Below are 21156 nucleotides of genomic sequence, written 5' to 3'. Positions count from 1 at the left end.
TACCACCCTCAAGCGAGACGAAGGTGCAGTTGAAGAAGAAAACAAGAAATTCATCACAGTCATTAAGAAGATGACTCAAATTTGCAAGGATTGACTCGAGAACCTGTCATACGCCCTCTAGGGATATAAAATAACCATTCAAACGTCAACAAGATAAATGTAGTTCACAAATGTCTATAGAAGGGCTGTAGTGCAAAATCGAAGTCCTTACTTCAAGAGTTCTACTAGAGACACAAGTAATGGAAATAGATTGGTGTATGTAACAGTACAATTAGAAAACCCTTTTGTATTAGAGACGAATGACGAAAGATTTCAACAAGACGGTGAAACCTATGAACATTCAAGAAGGGGATCTAATCCTAAAGAATAACTTAAGGATACAAGACCCTAGAGGGAACTTCCAAACACCATGGGAAGAACCCTACCTTGTCAAGAAGGTATTTTCACGTGGCACCACGCGATTGACCACCTTAAACGGAGAAGAACTTTTAACACCCTTCAATGTCAACATGCTCAAAAGATAATTCATCTAAAGCATATCTAAAGGAATTCATTCACAAAAACCTAAACATCGTAAATTCACAAATTACGAACTACATTCGGACCTATCTCTCATTGTTATGAGAGAACTCAAGACAACTTATCATGAGTGCGGTCACAATAGCGATTACAATTAAAATTTGAAAAATCCAAAAAAAAACTCAATCCATACAACCAAGGTTCATAACTTCACAAGTTGTGAACTACGTTCGGACCTAATATTTCCTTGTTATGAGAGTACGTATGTAGCATGTCATGTGTGCGATCCCAATAATTTCTAAAAAAACCAAAAACCTTATGTCAATACTAGAGGCATTTTTATTAAAATAAAAATGATCAAAAACAAAAACTAATTATCATCCCCAAGTAGTTCTTAACTTCATAAGAAATAAACTACGTTCGAACCTGATTTCTTATTTTATGACAATACGTAGACAGTCTGACATGGGTTCGGTCCGTATAAAGTAAAATAAAATAAAAAACAAATCCTCAACGGACTTGAGTGATAAAAACAATCACATCGATTCACACAAAAGACTTAACATCTAGTAATCCCCCAACAAATACACTTGTTGATCCCCAACAAAATGCAAAATTACGATCCATCCGTAATACAATTTCGGAACTCTGTTCGAATCTGATTTCTCCTTTTATGAGAATACTTAGGCAGCTTATCATGATCTTGACTCTAATAAATCTAAAATAACGGAAACATTATCTTAATATTATGGGCATTTTTGAAAAGATGAAAATAAATCATCACATCCCTGGCCTTAAGTCAATTGCCACTTTAGCATACACTTAAGAAATGTATACAGCTTAAGTCAATTGTCACTCCAAAGACATTTAAGAAATCCCCACAGCTGAAGTCAATTGCCATTCCAGTAGAAACTTAAAAATGAAATGCGAAATCACAATCTATCCGTGATATAATTTCGGAACTAAGTTCAGACTTTATTTATCTTTTTATGAGAATACATAGGTAGTTGTCATAAGCTCAGTCACAATTAAAAAATACTTATAAAAGGAAATTTTTGTAAAAGATAAATTTCAAAAACTCCGTATAAGAAAAAAGAAAATGAACACTAGATCTGACATCATAATCTCTTTTACTACAAAGAAATATATGAATACGAATTTGAGAAATAATCACGAACACGATTGAAGGTACGAACAATATACAATTCATTATCAAAGATTATATATATATATATATATATATATATATATATATATATATATATATATATATATAAATAAAAGAAGAGATAAAATATATATATTTATATAAAAAAATTTAATAATGAAATAAATATATAATATATATGACGAGAGATAAAATAAATAAAAATATTTAAGACGGATACAAAATTAGTATTATATATATATATATATATATATATATATATATATATATAATTAGAGAAAAAATAATAATAAAAAAAGAAAAATTAATTATTATTATTACATTAATAATAAAGTAAATGGGTTGAAATTTTAATTTTAAATATATTATATATATATATTAAAGCGTTATTTTTTTCGTATAAAAAAATATTTATAATTGGAGTATTTTTAAATTAGATGTAAACTCTATTTACATATTTTTCATGAACAAACTCCTGGATTTATAAGATCCATAATATCCAAATTTGATTCGCAGATTCTTCTAACAACAAATACTTAAAGGAAGCAAATCAATTAGGTTATTATATGATTATACAAGCTTAATTATGATAGTTTTCTTTAATAAACAAGATAAATTGAAAATAAAAGCTTACAATTGACCACAATCATATTTAGAGTGACCCCTTGCATCGCGGAAAAGGACATTCATAACAAGTATGATGAATATCTTAACAAATAATTGTGGACCTTGAATCAACATACCGGTAAGATAGGTCTGAGTAGACAATCCCACCAACCGTATCCTTCTTTCTTTAATATAATCATCCATCGCTTCTCCTACTCTCTTCTTCATCATCTCATCATCCATTTCACCTCCTAAACCTGCCTTACTCAATCGCCTAGCCAATACGATTGCATCTTCCAAACCGGCTGATCCTCCTTGTCCAAGAAAAGGACCCATCACATGCAAAGCATCACCCGCAACGGTAATGGTTCCTTTTCGAAAGCTTCCGAAAACCAAATCCCACGGCGCCCTGTATTTGAGGCGATGAGTGAATGAAATGGACTCAACTTCACTCTTATTGATCATTTCTATCACCTCTTTAGGGAATTTGTTAACCGATAATAATTCAGTAGTTTTCTCTCTTACAAGTTCTTGATCGTCTTTCCATGTTTCTTCAGCTTCAATTATAAAATGAAATTTTCTGTTAGGCAATAATTTTTTTTAACTTGTGCTGTCTTAGTGATTTTAAATTTTAGTCTTAAAAAAAATGAAGGTGAAGTAAGGATTCTTTTAAGTACCTTGAGAAGAGGATGATTTGAAAGCTACAAACCAATAAACATATTTTTCATCAATTGGTATTCTTCCAGTAAGAACGGAAGAATCATTTTTCTTCCATCTTATGAATTCATGCTTAAAGGTATGACCTTTCGGATAACTTGTCAAACCTCTTACAGCAGAATGTGAAAATTGTCTAGTAGGCTTCAAACCCACAAACTTTCCAATCTCTGAACGACCTCCATCGCAACCTATTACTATCTTGGCTATGATGGTTTTTCCGCCAAGAAGATGAAGAATAGGGAAAGAATTAACGGAGGAATCCAATTCAACAGAGATAACACTACAACCAAAGTGTATAGTTCCAAACGGCAAAGCATCCGCAAGTGCATTGATCAGATCACCACGCTTCACGCATCGACCTTCACCAACCCTAAAAAGGTTTTTCTTTTTCTTTTAATCATGTATAAACAGAGCCGGCCACGAGATTTGGACTGCCCTAGCCTCGGTAGAAAAAGGCTACTACCAATTATGTTTAAAATTTTAATAAATATATCTAAATATTTTAATATTTTTAACAAATGGATTGCCCTGTAGAGTGGGCTGCCCTAGCCCTAGGGCTGGAGAATTATTGAGCGAAGGAATTTACAGAAAAATAAATTAACGATGACAACAACCAAAGACTTGGTTGACGAGATGCTTGGTTGGAAGGTTTCCCTTTCAATTGGGAAAATGAATAAATTATTTTAAAAAGTTAGAAAAGTTAAATATCAAATTATATCTATTACCTCAATTATAGAAAAAAAATTATCTTAATAAATTTATATATATACCATAAATGATATAAAAAAAACTAAATATATGTATATATATATATAGATTCTAATATTTTAATTCCTTTGTGTTTTTCATTTTTAATACAAAGATATATATACAAAATTATAAATTTTATTTTAATATATAATATTTAAATTTAATTAATTAATTATGGTTAAGTTTAATAATAAAAATACTATTGTATCTTAATTACATTTATTTTTCTAATAGTGACTAGCTACGATAAAACTACTGTCGCTAATTACATCCACTGTTTAAAAAATAATTGCCTTTAATATAGAAGAGATTACCCGAGTGGGACTTCTTTTTGGGTACCATTGTCTAGGGATATCACAAAAGACCTGTAGATAAGATCAAAGTGACCAGATGTAGAAATCTTCGATTAATTATTAAGAGATTTGAATGTGATCAATGTTACCTTTGATTAAGAGCTGCTTTTTGTCGAAGGTGGTTGGAGACAGAAAGGCCAAGTTGATCAAGAGCTCTCCAACCATTGGCTAAGATTCCAATAGCTCCACCTTCAATTCTTAAACTATCTGCTCTTTCAAGAACCACACTTTTTATACCTTTCCTGTTTATTTAATTACATATACCCAATTTTAAAAGGATGAATTTACAGAAGAGAGAGATAGAGAGAGAGAGAGAGAGAACCGGTGCAGGGCTAGGGCGGTGGCAAGGCCAGAAATCCCGCCGCCAACGATCACAATGTCATGTTCTTCAGCTCCTTCCATCTCTCTTTCTCTGTTTGTGCTCAAAGGGAAGTCTGGTTAATCCAGTGATTTATTCACATACCTACTACTTTTATACCCGTTTTTAACACCACGTTTAAATCTAAAATATATGAGATAGAAAGATGAGAATGTAGATATTATATAAATGATAATTTGTTATTTTATTTATAAAATTAATTAGGTGGTAGATGAAAAGAAATGAAAAAAAATATATTAGGTTTTTCATACACACAAAAAAAAAAAAAAACTAATATCAAAAAAGCTCCTAATGTGTTCACAATTATGATTATTTGATTCATAGTTATTTTTTAGAATTTATTTGATATATTTATTTTTAAGTGTTTATATAATTTAGGAGCATTTTTTATGTCTTAAATTGTGTGTTTATTTATTTTATGCTCAAACAACATTTTCAAAATAACGATTTTTTAAAATTATAATTATCATGGTAACGCGAGACATATTCTAACATTTTAAAATAATAATAATACGAATATTTTTCTACCAGCTAGTGTGATAATTTTTTAAAAGAAAATGATTTGTGCAACGAATTTATAACAAAAACAAATCACGAATCCAATGTGTCCTACCACATATGCTGGAGAGAAAATTTTAAAAAATAAATAAAAAATAATAATATTTAATTATTTTTAATCCATATTGTATTTTTAATTTTTTTCTCCCCGTCTCTTAAGTTTCTTCCCACTCTTTTCAGTTTCTTCTTCATTATCTTCATTTTCGATTTCGACGTTTCCCTCTTTGGCGACTTCGACTTTCTTCATCCTTTTTCCGCGACTTCGGACTTCGGCGAAATCTTCATTCTTCCTTTTTCGCGTAACTTCTTCAGCAAATTCAAAAATGGTATTAAATGGAAAAAACAATATTGTATTAACCCTATAATGATGATTTGAGTAACATCGTTTTACTTCTATTTTTCAGGAGAATTAATTTCCTTCAACTACAATCAAGTTTGTCAAAAATACTAAGAAGGTAAGTTTCGAACATGATCTTCCTGTAGTTAGGTTTATCCCGAATATTTCCATGTTTGGGAACTTGATTTACTGTTTGGAAACTTTTTATTATTATTTATGTTTCTGGATTTGTATTCATTAAAAAAACCATAGTCGATGGACTACTGAAACTAATCTTTTTTTGGGAAAACGTTTAATACTAGTTTATTAAAAATATCAAAAATGGGAAGGTCAAAAATCAAAGCTAGACAAACCCTATATATGATTAAAGGATGACAATCAAAAGACCCTAAAGAAACTGATTAATAGATTTCACAAAAATAAACAGAAGAGATTACAAATGAAAAGAATACAATCAAAAACAGATCCTAACTACCCCAATCAGGATGTTTATTTTCATATAAACCTATTGCATCATAAGACCTTCTTCCCCTTCCCTTTCCTCTTGCGATGCAAGGAGATTGAATTGAAGAAGATGATGAGGCTTGCTTATTCCCATTGTGTGATATTTCTTTGAACAAACCTGTGCTAATCTAATAGAAAGAGTTCTTTTGCAGGACTTCAAGTTCTTATCTTTGTTGCCATCTACTTGAATTTCAGGATTCATGCATTTGTTTTCATTAGCATCAACTTCGGTATCCTAAGCATCAGCCTTGGTATCCTCGACTTCAACTTGATTAGTCTGAATATCTTCCTCTTAAGGTTCCTCCACTACAACTTGACTTATTTGAGAATCAACTTCATTCTTCTTCCTCAACCTATGTTTCATTACAACATTTATCCTTTTCTTAATCAAAGTCCCTTTTACCCTCTTTTCTTCAATCACATTGCTTTCTTCTTTTTCAAAGTCCTCATTGACTTCAACTTCCTACTCCTCCATATTTTTCTCTTTGTTGTTAGACTCCTTTGTTTTATTTTCCTGTATTTTCCTTCCTGGTCTTTCAGTATTCCCTACTTTTCTTCATCAGCTTTAGAACATTTTATACTAACGTATTGGAAAGTATTATAGAATGAACACCTGTATGGCCTCCACTCATAAGTGATTCCCATGATAGTAGATTTTCCTTTCATGTTAACCACTATCATTTTATCTTGCAATGTGCTTCGAGGATGCACCTCAATGCTAATTCTAGAAAAGGAAAGATGTTCTCCTCCTTTAGTAATTGAGTCTATATATAATGGTCTCCCCAATAAATCTGCAAAATGACTAAGAACTTCTACATTATACATTTGTGTAGGGATATTCTAATATTTGATCCATATCTGAGTTGTTTCTTTAGGTTTTTTTAATAGGTTTATATCTTTATACCAACTATCCAATTTAATGCAGTTGGATTCAAAAGGAGAATTAAGTACCTCCACTTTTGTCTGTACATTACCCAAATAGATTTTTCCTTTGTATGCATGATCTTCAACATTTTTCCCGATTTGTTTTTCTAGATTTCATTGATTTTACATGTAGAATTACTTCTGATAGTATAGGTCTTCAATTTAGGAGTCTTCATTAACTCTCTCATTGTTGCAATAGACCATTTTACTATCGCTTCATATTCATCCTTCTTGAGTAAATTCTAGTCTTAGAGATAGTGAATGTTTAGATGGACTGTTATGATTTGTACGGGTGAGCAAACAGGTAAACCCAACCTGTATTACCCAACCCATATCCAACCCAAATTAAATTTACCCAACCCATACCCATTTTTTTCATTTAATATGTATTTGACTCATTTAACACATTTTTATCCGTTTAACACGTTTCTAATGTTTTTGACACGTTTAATACATTTTTAACACATTTTTACGTTTTTGGTATGTTTAACACGTTGAACACATTTTTTCATGTTTTTAACACATTTAACACGTTTTCACGATTAAAACACGTTTTTCACATTTTGACACATTTAACATGTTTAACACGTTTTGACATGTTTAACATGTTTTTCATGTTTTTGGCACGTTTTGACACGTTTAATATGTTTTTGACACGTATAACACGTTTTTGATACGTTTCTCACATTTTTAACACATTTAATGTGTTTTCACACGTTTAACATGCTGTAATATGAAAAACGTGTTAAACATGCCAAAAACATGTTGAATGTGCTAAAAACGTGTTAAAACTTGTCAAAACGTGTTAATGTATAAAAAAACATGTTAAACATAACAAAAATATGTAAATTTAGCAAAAACATGTTAAACATGTCAAAATTATGTAAATTGTGCAAAATCGTGTTAAAACTGTTATATCGTATCAAGAGTGAGAGGAGAATCCATCATGGTTGGAGAGGAAGACCTTAATCTATTTTTTGATCTCCCCACTGAAGGATTCTCCGAATTCCCTCCATCCTCGATAACGTCATCCAAGAGATGTCCTTCCTCTTCTCGAACTCTATAATTCTGGTACAAACTCATGGAGTCAAATCCATGTTATGCCCTCACATCCAGATCCTTAGTGACATAGTTGGTAAATCCATCCTAGCAAAGGAATCCACTCACTTCTACACAAAGAAAATATTCGAGATAATGATTGCCATAGTTTGTGGCATTCTAATCAACTAGTCTCATGAAATTTTCGAAAATCTAAAGAAAATGGTTTCTTCACCATGAACAATGATCGGTTATATTTCTCAAATTAGCAGCATCCTCCTCACCCTCAATATCAATCTCGGACCGGAAACATACGTGAGACCATCCAATATTATGACCAAGCAAAAGGTCGAAAGTTGAATTCATACGATAGAAGCAATATAAATTAGAAGGGATGGAATCTAGGATTTTCAAGTTTTAAAGTTATTTTAGCCTAAGTGAATGTAAACCGGTCATTTTTCCCTAAAAACCAGTTATCTTCTTTGAATCGGCATGCTATTAATAAAATTATTTAATAAGTTGCATTTAATACGTGTTTAGAAGAAAAATATTAATTAAAGGTTAAATCATTAAATGTCCTTGAATCGGCATGCTTGAAATAATTATTTATTAAGATGCAGATAATACTTGTCTCTAAGAACATTGATTAATGTTTAAACGGTTATTTTTTATTTTTACCTCGGGAAAAGACCCATTTTCAAATAAGGCGTCATTTTTTCCGATTTTAGAAGGGCGTGGGGTCACACGTCAAAAAGTGACGGTTCATTACCTATTTTGGAAATAAATTATTCAACCGACACAATATATCATATATAAGGAAGACATGCCAGATTTTAGGATCATATCTTATTTGCTAAACCCTAGAAAATCTCTAAAACTCTAACTTCTCTCTTGAACTATACTCCTTCATCTTCTTCATTCAACTGCAAAATGGGAAGAGATAATGCCTTGTTTAATCACATTGTTCAGGTAAACTTCGAATTCATCAATCATGTAGGATCGGTTAAGATGCAGAAGCTAATCCAATATATCGAGGAATCCAGTTTGAGAAACATTCTAGACGGACCGACGTTCTATTATCCGTAGGCGGTTCGCGAGTTCTTCAACACAACAAAGTTAGTGGACGGTTCTATCAAGGCCAAAGTTAACGAGGTAGAGTTCACTATCTCCGAAAGCCTATTCGTCGAAGTTCTAAAACTTCCAACAAGGGGTCGGGATTTCTCGAAAGAACTTTCTCACACCTCGACATCCAAACTTCAAATGATATTTTCCGATACTGACATGCTAGTACAGTTCAACGAGAAGAAAAAGTCCCTAAAGTGCGAATACCTGGTCTTATGCGATATAACTTCTAAAGCGCTTCAAGAAAAATGGGGAAATTTTGATAGTCTAACTCGATCCAAGTTTGACATGATGGGCGCTATTGTAAGAGGCGACCGAATAAACTAGGAGCGTATTCTCTTTGATATTCTATGAAAAATGATCACTCCTAAGTCCACCAAAAGTCTTGGCTATGCAATGCAGATCGGCTAGATTCTAAATAATCTGAATGTCCCCACCTGTCCAGGTACTCCTCTTCCCCCCAACATAATCCTAACCTCTATTAGCACAGGGAGATATTTCATTCGAGAATGCAAGGTTAAAGGATTCATGTCCGAAGGACCTAGAAAACATCCAGTTGACGAAGAAGCCGCTAGTAAAAAGACCAATACCAATTCTAAGCTTCCCAACCCGGAAAACTGATCGGAATCTATGCAAAGACTTCAAACTACCGCTGAGTCTACCGCTGGTAGCCTATCTAAGACAAGACAGAAGAAAACTGATGAAATCTCCTCAGATCAACAAATACATTAACCTGAGGTAAATATTCCAACTCTACCTCTTTTTGATGCCACAACTATTGTTCAGAAGGATACTTCGGTACTTTCTAATACTCCGATTGAGCTTGCGGTTTTAGAGGCTCAACCGGTAGTATCCGATATTATAAATTAAGTTGTTAATGAAACTGATCGGATGACTGAAACCGATCGGATAAATGTTGTTTATGAAACTGGTCGGATAACTGAAACCGACCGGGCATATATTATTGATAAAGTTGGTCAGATGGTTGAAATCGATCAAGAAAACGTTGATAAAATGGGTCGGTCATCTCCACCTAAAACCGATCGGTCCCCCATGCTAGAAACCAGTCAGCTATAGAAGGCTACTATCGGTCAAACAAATGCAAATCAAGTGAATCGAGAGGAAATACCAACCGACATTGCGAAGATACCAATTCCAAATACTCCAATCATTACAAAATCCACTCCTACTACTGCCAAACCGCTCGAAGTACATATTTCGGCTCTTTACCAAGATGATGAAGAGGCTGAGAAAATTTTAAACTTATCCTCAAGGAGGTTGATGAGAAAGCAAGTGAAACTATCGATCTCTTCTATGCATGGCAAACGCAAGGCTGAAAACAAGTTTCAGTGAGGTATTTCCTGATGTTCCAGAAGAGAAGAAGTGGTATGCACTCATATCCTTGGAACAAGTAATCTTTTCCATAACAAACACCTCATCAATGTCCGAGGCCTTACTAAGAAGCAAACTTGTTGAGGCAGATGCTAGAAGAAAGGAGTTGTTTCTGATCATTGAAAACCGGGAAGAAGATTTTAATATAGACTCCATCCGAGGAACCGAGCAGCCGTTAATTTAAAAGGGTCAAACGTCTAAGCCTACCTGGACTCCATCCAAGGAACGAGAGCTGTTTGATGGGTATGATGTCAAAGGACGATGTGTCAAAGAACAATACCATGGCTTCTCTAAACAGGCTTAAGAGGAGGTTACCGAAAAATAGAAAGTCACTTCAACTGACAAGTTAAACTCCGTTTGCTGAAGTTAACTTCTAATGAAGAAGAAAATGAGGATGGGCAAGATATCGCCAACTCCAACCCACTACTTACCGGAAAAGACACTGAAAATCTTGTCAAATCTTTATCGGGTAAGTCTTCTAATCATAATAATAAAATGAGGGATGATATTGTTAAAAGACCTGCCAATATAGAACGGTCTCTTCAAATTAGTTCTCATAGGGTACTACCTATTCAATCCCGCGCCTTTGGTTCAACTCGATCCACTTCTAAAGAAATACCGAAGTTGAACACTAAGCAGATGCTATGAAACATCCTAGCTCCATGGAAAGCTTCTATTGAAGCCAAATTGGCTGAATCAGACAGAGAGCGAGCATCCGCGTCAATGTCTCACAACCAGGAATTGGTAAAGGTAAGGCAGGAATTGGGCAAATAACTTCCATCATAACCAAAATACTCTCAGCCGTCGAAGTCGTATTATCACAACTCTATGAACTGGTTAAATCTCAAAGTGCTGCCGATACTGAGAAACTAAGGGAGCATGAAGAGGATGTCCTTCGTATTGAAGAAGAAAAAGACGCTAAAACTATGGCCGCTGAAAAGGCTGATGAAGAGACTGCACGTCGTCATCAGGAGGAACTCAATGAAAATTATATATCTGTGCCAACTCCTACCGCCAAAAAGTCTAAAGCGGTTAAACGGAATAAGTCCAAGAAGTTTGAAGCAACGGAGAATGAAAAACCGAATGATTAAAATCTAGAAGATGATGAAATACCGGAAGATGATGATGAAATATCGTTGATTCAAAGACGTAGAATTGCAATCCATCAGCCTCAATCAGAAGTATCTCCACTAGAAGTTCCACGCAGTGTTCGGTTAAACTAAAGATTACGAAGAGGTGGCCGGAGTTCCGTTAATGAAACCAACACTGCCGGTCAAACAAATCAGGACTTCATGAACAAATGGATAGAAGAAGATCTCTCACAACCGATTTCAAAAATAAAAAGAGGGAGACACTAAATCCTACCCTCCTATCTATTTTTTACTATGTCTTTACTTTCTGTATTTTATGGATTGAAACATCTAGTTTACGTTTACTAACTCTATTTATTATGTTTATTAAACATGAATGCCTCATAATAACTCTATTTTTAAAATGATGGTTTTGATAATTTTAAAAGTTAAAACAATCAAAAAGGGAGAAATTGCAAGAAATCTGATCACCGTTTTTCATAAAAACAAACTGGCTTTGATAATTTATTCTAAACCATCAAAGAGGGAGAAATTTTTAGAATCTAAATTAACTTGAGTGACAAACGATTACAAGGTTTTGAATATTTAGATTAAATAATCAAAAAGGGAGAAATTGTTAGATAAATTAGATAATTAATTAGTAAGTAATTAATTATCTAAAAGAACTTAACTAAGTTAATTTTTATGTAGTATAAAGAAAATCGATAACTAAAACAGTTCAGTTTTTTCCTTAAAAGATAAATGCAAAATTCAGCAAAACCGCAACCAGTATTATCCCTTTAATTTATAAGACGACGCAAATTGGTAGTATGATCGGCTTTATGTTCGGTTATTTACTTAAATAACCACAACTAGTATTATCTCTTCGGCTTTATAAACACGGTGCAACAAATTATCTTTTCGGATATCTATTAAAGAGGCACAACCTTTAGTCGGAAATCGGTTTATATGTTCGGTCCTTCATAAGAAGCGGAACCGGTAGTGGATCGGTTCGGTAGTGGAAATCAGATAATATGTTATGAAGAGGAACCGGTAGACTTATCGTTTATATGTAGACTTATCGTTTATATGTTATGAAGCGGAACCTGTAGACCGACCGATAATATGACTGGTAGTATCTTCGGTTTATAAAAAACGGTGCAACCGGTAGTCTGACTGGTAGTATCTTCGACTTTTATTCATGAAACGCAACCGGTAGAATGACCAACTTTCACTCCATGAAACAGAATTGGTAGTATCTTCACTTTGGTATTATTATATGCAGAATCGGTAGTATCCACTCAACGGTAATTTGACCAGTTACTCACAAAAGGCGAAATCGGTAGACTGCTCAGTAGTTTGTCTAGTTAAATCCAAGAAGTGGAATAAGTTTTATGGTAAGACAACTTTATACTAAGCGCAATCAGCAGTTTCCTATTTAGTGTTATGTAGAACAATTTCGGTAATTACAGAGGGGAGTCTTCACATGTCTAGACTATAATATTTCTATTTTAATACAAATCTGATGAAACCTTCTTGGGAGTAGAAGTCTGCCAAATTAACTCAGACTACCATTTTAGTATAAGTCCATATAGTCCATTTGGAGTAGTTGTCTATCACATTATCCCAAAAGAGCCAAATCAATAGAATACAAATCTGCATGCTGATCTTCTTCTTGGAAATTATTAATCAACTTAATTCCATGTTGACTTATTATTAAACAAGATCAAAGGATATCCCAAAAGTTGTACTACCCCGATCCTCGGCCAATCAAATTCAAGAAACGAAGTACTATCGAACAAATATATCCGTTCAAGAAGAAGAATATGGCCGCTGTCATATTTATATTTAATAGAACAAATCTCAACCATTGTAAGCACGAAAGTTTTTCTACCAATCTTACTTGAGCTCACCCAACCTACTTTGAACTAAGTACCTTGAAAACCTGTGATAACGTGTTGCTCAAGCTTTCAAACCAGTGTGTGTGTTAAGAACTCAAGTGTATTACAATTTCAACTATTCTATGTGAGTGGTGAGTATTGTAAGTTGACAGAATCTGTTTCTGTTCAATAGAGTGAGCTTATTGAGAGGTCGAAAACGAGTAGTAAATAAGCCTCGGGTGTTCGACGTAAGCATTGTAAATGATCTGAATATTCTAGTGAATATCCTTCTTAAAAGTTTGAGAAGAAGGGTTGACGTAGCAGTTTTATCTCCGAACATCCATAAATATTGTGTTGTGTCTTCTTATTACTTTGTGTCCTTTCATTGCTGTTTAAACAGTGCATTCGTTGCTTCAAGTTCAAACGAACATTTCAGCACTTGAACTCGGTTCAAGAGTTTGTGACAAATTGCGAAGTATAAAGACCGATATTAACCTCTAATAGGGTTAGTATCAACTAGCGTGTCTGTAAGCGTTCACCCTAACGAAACCCCAGTCTCCTTTGGCGATCCTGATCTTAACATGGTGGTTGTCATACGTTCTCAACCCACAAAAATTTGAGTTGAAGATGAAGTGGTGGTTGGGTTGTAAAATATGCCTCAGTCTGAATAAAGTCTAAGAGGAAGTTTATAGTTGAAACACCAACCGAAGTGGTGGCAGCCGTTTCCATAAAACCTCACCCCGTAGAGGTTGGAGTAGAAAAAGAAGCACCACTCTCGCTTAAAACACAGCCTAAGAGAAAGTTGAAGATCAGAAATTGGGTGACGGTTTGATCCTCAACCCGTAGAGGTTGGAGTTGAAATACCACCCTAATTAGTGGCGATTGTTGCCATAGAACCTTAACTAGTAGAGGTTGGAATAGAAAAAGAAGCCTAAATCAGAAGACAGTCTAATAGGATTAAAAAAACTTGCGTCATCTTTTTGCTCTCCATACATGGCAACAATTTAGAATAAATATGCCAAATTCTTCCAATATGTCAAAGTTACTGAGTGGAGTTAATTTTTGCAGATTATGACTTAAGGTAACATCTTTAGAACCCTTTATAATCATTATAATGCTTCTTCTAGTCTAATGGCATTATAATGCTTTCTTAACTCTTATTAGAATGTATTTTTTTCATTTGTCTTTGTAGTGAAGTTTATTCCAAAGCGACCATGTCACGTTGACCAAAGGACATATGCTTTCAATGAAAAGTGAAAGCTATGTGGACTGTGGAATAATTGATGTCTAGGCCGAAATGATCAATTTCATGAGTATGAGACATCCCATCAGTATCAAGAAAACTTGTTATCTAAATTAACATATGTAAGTTTTTTTTAATCTAATTATTATCTTTGTTTTTAATGTGATGTTCATTTATAGATCATTTTGAAGATTTTTTTCCCATTTCAATTAAAGACGAAATGAATATATTGCATAATCTGAAGACTTAAATATGACTGACCTTATAATTAACCTCTCTAATATTTTAGAACATTCTCATTTTCGGCTACCTAACCATATGACATCTTAAATAAAATGGTCATTTTTACAAATCTACATTCCCATTTTAGAACATTCGCATTTTCGTTTTTCTGCATCAACATGGCTAAAAAAGAAATCTAAATAATTTATAGCCTTTCATTGCTAGAAGATTTATAGTGGGAGGAAAAATATAGCACATCTAAGGTCTTTGTATTTTGTTGAACTTCTCTATCTAAAAGTGTTTATATTTCACATTTATGTTTATATTTTTTCTTACCTTGGTAAAATAGAAACGTGCTTTTATGGAGTTCATTAAAAGTGTTGACTAAGATATCAATGCTTCAATAGATGAATTCACGTTCAACGTTTTCAAATTCCCTTGACAAGACTTGAATAAGTAAACCGATTATGGAATTTGCTATATATGGCAACTTGAGACATATACAAGAGATGAAATAAGATTGAATTATTCTCTAAACAAAGAAATTATAAATTATACAGTTTAACATGTTGATTGTTTAACATTTTGATTGTTTGAGAATTCTCTGTTCAAACATACTGAAACTTGTTTTTTTGAAGTTCAAGGGAGTAATTGTGGTATTTAGATTAAAATACGGTGCGACGATACTAATGTTAGAGGTCAACACTGTTGGAAATAAAGTGCTTGAAAATTTACATTTTATACACCTAAAATTTAGAGAAAATATAAATAGATGAACACAAATTGTAACATTATATATGAAATGAATTGGAAATTACATTGTTTGGTTGCTACATTATATATGAAATGAATTGGATATTAATACCATTTGTTTATATTGAAATTACATTGTAAATGGATAATTTAATCATAAAATGTTTTGAACATGACCATGTTCACGACCAATATGTTCCGAATATTACAATGGTTAGGACTAAAATGTCCCAAAAATGGACATATTCGGGACCAATGTGTCCCAAAAATGGACATATTCGGGACTCATGTGCCCCAAAAATGAACATGTTCGGGACTTTTTTCAGAATTAATCAAGTTTTTTATTCAACAACACAAACATAAAACTTCTCGAACATACTAAATCAACATGAAGATAAATTTGTTAAGATAATCCACAATCTTATGAGTTACAACAATCACTAGTAAAAAACAGTGCAATAGCGACAGTAAATGTTGTCGCCATTAATCAATATACCTTCGCTAAATATTAATAGCCACGGTAATTGTGCCTACCGCCAACCTTTTCTATTGGTTTCGTAACTAAAATGTTGTTGCAGGAGCAATTGCCGTCACTATTTCGTTGCTACAGTAATAAATTACCGTCACTAAAAGGAGAGCTAAACTAATTAAAAACCATTACTAATTTATTATTTTTACAGTTTATTAAATTTAACATTAATAAAAAATATTCAAATATCTAAAAATAAAATTTCTTATTAATAAAATTAGAACATTCATCATATTACTTACTAAAACAAATTTACATATTATATTAAATAGAAATAAAATAAAATAAAATATATCAAATATAAGTTTGATCCGTTATTCTCCATTTGTTTCTCAACAATCTTAATGCATAGTCTTCAAAATAGTTAGATTTCCAAAGATTTGCCCTGTCAAATATTAAGCAATGAATAAGAAGATATCATCATCAACCTATCATCGAAGAATACTGCACTTTACTTAATATAATCATAATAATGTTCAATCATTTGAATCACAATTAAATCACATTTGAATCACAACTAAGTCAAATTCAAAACAATTCAATCTCATTTAAAACACAAATAAAATGAAGTGAAAACACCCTCGAGTCTAATTAATGCATATTGAAATCTAATTTTGTGTTCACATGAATTATATACCAAGACCAGAAAAGACTTTTAGAATATAAGTTGGGAAAAGATTACCCCATCATATTCATCACTATGATCATTACTTTATACAGTAAATAATGATTTGGAGAATAATAAAAGACTCACCTCAATATATTGTGAGAAGTCAGGACATTTGTGTGTCTTTTCTTTCTCTAGCCAAATTCAAACAACATCATGCTCGTCTTTGTTTACAGCAAAAATGCTATCATTACTAAACCAAGTTTATTTTTCCTACAGCCTAAACTCACCATCTTCACCACAGGGCATCCAAAAATCCTTTTGTCGACGTAATATGATTTGATGACAGTAGAGATTCCTAAAAAAACATATTTAAACATATACTGAAACAGAAATTGATATCTTTCCATTATAATCATATATGTAAAACCAAAAAGATCTTGTTGTCTACACAAATTACAGAAAGATTAATAAATAAGTTGTATTATTTAGACAAAGCTTACAATATGGATTTCTCATCTTCCTCCTATACTAAGCCATATCCGATTGAAGTGAGCTTAAGGCTTCAACCTCCATTTTAACATTTATGAATACATCAGTTCTTAGGCTTCCAAGACATGATTCAAAATTATTATTTAAAAATTAGGAAATATGCATGTAATTATGAATAATAAACTAATAATTGTTTGAGACATGATCTAATTTATTTTCTTATATGACAGGGTATATTTTGAGACATGGTCCAACCTACTTTCCTTGTTGAATGTTATACACATTCAGTTGAAAGTGTCATTGCTGAATGTTATCACATTCTATTAGAAAGTAAAATTACCAAATCTATTGTAGATGTAATACTTGGATTTTAGTTTGAAATAAATGAAAAGATGTATTACAAGCAACATAACTTCATAGTCTATGTACAAATTATATGCTAATCATTGAACTGGAAAATTAGAAGTCGTGAAAAAACATAATAATATTATTTTCGGAATCAATGTAGAAAAAAGTTTTAAAAAAGAATGTGTAAAATTTAACAAAGTATATACTACCAATAAAATAAACCGAATATTTACTTGTAGTTAGTGAAGCTATGACAGTACAAAATATTAAAATTAATATTGGTATACAATCTATAAGAATATAGTGCACACTATCTCACCATTCAATTCATATTTATAGGAATACTATATTCAAGTAATATTAGTCTTCAAATATATCAAAAAGAGGAGCTTACCTCTTTAAAGACATGACCGTGGGAAACTTTTTTGAATCCCTATATTGAAAGCAACCCAATAAGTTATATAACTTAACCTAATTAAATGAAATGATATACAATTTGAAATTATTTCATACCAGTTTTGAAACATATGAAGAGAAATTTAATTTAAATCCTCAATTTTAGTGCTAAAGACATGTATCTCCATATTCGTCATCATGACAACAACTTCCTTTCCTAGCCTCTTGCCACACCTATTTTATGCCAATCAAATATAAACATCAACTTTTTTTGAAAATCAAGCACAATCATATTCTTAAAAAAGTTAATTAAACATTAGATTTTTAAAAAAATAAGCAAAAGTCACATTTTAGGTTCAGCAATCATAATTTCTATCTCGGCCTTATGAGAATCATTTAAGTCATATAAGTATACATTGACATCCACAACCATGACTGGGAAATTAAAAATTATTAGTATAAACATTTGAAAAGTTTCAAAGTTTTTTAGTATTAATACATGTCAATTGTTCATGGGATCAAGAAAATTAATAAACAAGAATATATATCCTTAAATAACTTAATGAACAACTTGATTTCTCTATCAGATTCAGATTATTGAATTGATCTCGTTTGGAGTTATTTGTAATGAGAAATAATAATAATAATAATAATAAAAGATGCAAATATAAGACTTACACCATGAGTATCTCCAATGGTATAGTCTCCATCAATTAATTTTCTATCCAAAATTATGAAGGGTTGTTCATTTAAATCAAATATATAAAATTTTGAATTGATCGAAAGAACAAGAAAGCAATGAAATACATATAATTAAATTAAAGTAATATATATATATATATATAAATATATATATATATATCATATATATATATATATATATATATATATATATATATATATATATATATATTTATATATATATAATATATATCATCACCTATACTACTAGTAATATTGTCCATCATATTAACATTAACTAAAATTAAAGAATTTCATATGTATAATAGATATCATATAATAATAAATAGAATTTCATGGTAATTATAAACCTAATCTCTTTAGTCAGATAAAATTTCATCAAACACTTGATACACAAACTTAAATATTTAATATGAAATGAATGTTCATTAGGTAGAAAAAACAAGTTGGTGCTTTGTGGTAGAATCCAGTAAACAAATTATATAGACTACAAGCTGTGAACAAGAGAGATCTATGATAGTAGAATAAATATATGAAAAAGGAAGAAGAACCTATGTATGGTATTATGTATGGTATTGTTACCTAATATCTAATGGTGTTAGATCAAATTCCTTGTGGACATTCTCTCGAACACTTTGTAGGCAAAAAATTGAAGTGAGTGATAAATCAACAATAAAAACAAACAAAAAGAAGATGTGAATAAATAATATCATTAATTTCATATATATATATATATACATATAGATTATTTTAAATCATATTATCAAATAATTGAGTATGATAATACACAGATTTATGATGTTAATTGATAAATAAATTATTTCCGTGATTAAGTAATTATTAAGATAATTATGGATATTTAGATTCTCTATTGTATTGGGTTATAAGGATTTTTTGAAAGTTGGTCAAATAAATCTTGAAATTTAACTATTTATTAATGTGGGATATTATAAATTTAAAATCCAAGAATTAAGATTTGGTCTATAGTATAATTTTATTTTTTATAATAAAATAAATTACATATTGCTTTGATAAATTATATATTATTTATTTGGGTTGTATATAATAATATGATATTTAAATTCAAATTAATGATATTATTGTTCATTATTTAAATTGTATTAATTTATACAAAAAATCACTAAAGTGACAATGTTTGTTGAAATTTATTCATGAAAATTTTGAATGGTAGTATTGTGTAATTCATGTGATTATATTATTTAATTCAGAAGCTGATAATTAATTGGAAGAATTGTATAAATACTTGTGACGGTACATATGTAATAATTATAATGTCTTATTTATGTGAATAATTAATCCATTCAAAGATAGATTGATTATTTGACGGGAAATTTGATGAAATGACCCTAATAATTGACTTAAATACGGAGATGACCTACGCCTAATAAAAATTGCGCCAATGACCACTTCCTATTTGTTGCAAAAAAATGCCCTCGTCGCGTCTCACGACGGCACGTTCGTCACGCGATGGCACACTCGACGAATTAGATTTTCACCGCGTAACGCAATGCAGCGTCGCATGACGCGACGGTACAGACAAGTCTTGCGAAGGCACGCTAGTCACAAGAAGGCACACTCAACGAATTAGGGTTCCGTCGCATAACGCGACGGGGTATTTTGTCCGAAAAATTGAAATTGGTCATATGCGCAATTTTTATTAGGTGCTGGTCATCTACGCATTTAAGTAAATTATTAGGGTCATTTCATCAAATTTTCCTACTTGACATGTCTTATTATTAATGCTTGATCATTACACCAAAATACTATTATCAACTAATATTAATGTCCAAAGACTTAATATTAATGTTGCATTAAGTATTTTGAGATGAGACAAGTTATTATTTGAATTTAGTTATTACTTAAGTTTATAAATGTGAGAAACTATTTTATTTAATATTCTAAGTGTTTAAGGGCTATAATTTTTATTATGTCAAGTTAAAGATAATATTTGTAGAAGAGACTGGAATATTGTTTTTTTGAGGATATTGAGTTTGAGGGGAGAAATGATTTTGTCTTTGAAAATAATTTATCAATAATATATATTAAGAAAGATTTGATTTATATCTCAATTTTTTTTGACGTTGATAAGAATTTTATTCCTATTAATGATAATGTTCAAAAATCAAGAGTAACAAGAAAGTATTGATCAAGTTCATTAAGTACAAACTCAACAACCTCAAAATTAAGTGTCTTTGTGACAATCCAGTTTAATTAAATTACTCATTAAGAAAAAATAATGGTACTCGTTGCATATTTTGATATGAAGCTTCACCAAAATAGATATTAATGAGTTTTTCAATAGAGGCATTGAAAAATAATTTGGTGCAACGAGAAAACCTTGTGTCGAGAGACCAAATTAATATGGTTTGCAAATTAAAGAAATTCATCTATAGACTTAAAGAAACATCTCGTTAGTGGTACCATAAATCTCACAATATAACCATTCTCTATTTTGGTGTTGAGGTGAATTTAATTAATTATTTGTGTATCACAAGTTCAATGATAGTAAACATTTATTTATGGTTT

At 31.4% G+C, this 21156-nt stretch overlaps 1 protein-coding gene across 1 annotated transcript; it reads right to left on the bottom strand.

Annotated features, from left to right (window-relative positions):
- Positions 1–2226: 2226 nt before the first annotated feature.
- On the bottom strand, positions 2227–6093 carry LOC124939260 (monooxygenase 1-like). Its single transcript, XM_047479752.1, has 7 exons — positions 5910–6093; positions 5222–5356; positions 4436–4547; positions 4203–4361; positions 4075–4125; positions 2971–3380; positions 2227–2850 (listed from the first exon to the last, which is right to left on the bottom strand). The coding sequence occupies exons 1-7, from the start codon at positions 6091–6093 to the stop codon at positions 2318–2320; spliced, it is 1584 nt and encodes a 527-aa protein (XP_047335708.1). The 3' UTR covers positions 2227–2317.
- Between the last annotated feature and the right edge of the window lie 15063 nt (positions 6094–21156).

This window comes from Impatiens glandulifera, chromosome 1 (assembly GCF_907164915.1).
Source record: "Impatiens glandulifera chromosome 1, dImpGla2.1, whole genome shotgun sequence".
NCBI lineage: Eukaryota > Viridiplantae > Streptophyta > Magnoliopsida > Ericales > Balsaminaceae > Impatiens > Impatiens glandulifera.
The sequence above is the reverse complement of the archived record's forward strand: the minus strand, read 5'-3'. Positions and strand labels throughout refer to the sequence as shown.

Coding starts and splice junctions, on each gene's coding strand:
- LOC124939260 (XM_047479752.1), bottom strand. CDS start 6,093: ATGAATCCTGAAATTCAAGTAGATGGCAACAAAGATAAGAACTTGAAG. Junction 4,362..4,435: donor ACCGCCCTAGCCCTGCACCG/GTTCTCTCTCTC, acceptor ATGTAATTAAAT/AAACAGGAAAGGTATAAAAA. Junction 3,381..4,074: donor CAAAAAGAAGTCCCACTCGG/GTAATCTCTTCT, acceptor AAACCTTTTTAG/GGTTGGTGAAGGTCGATGCG.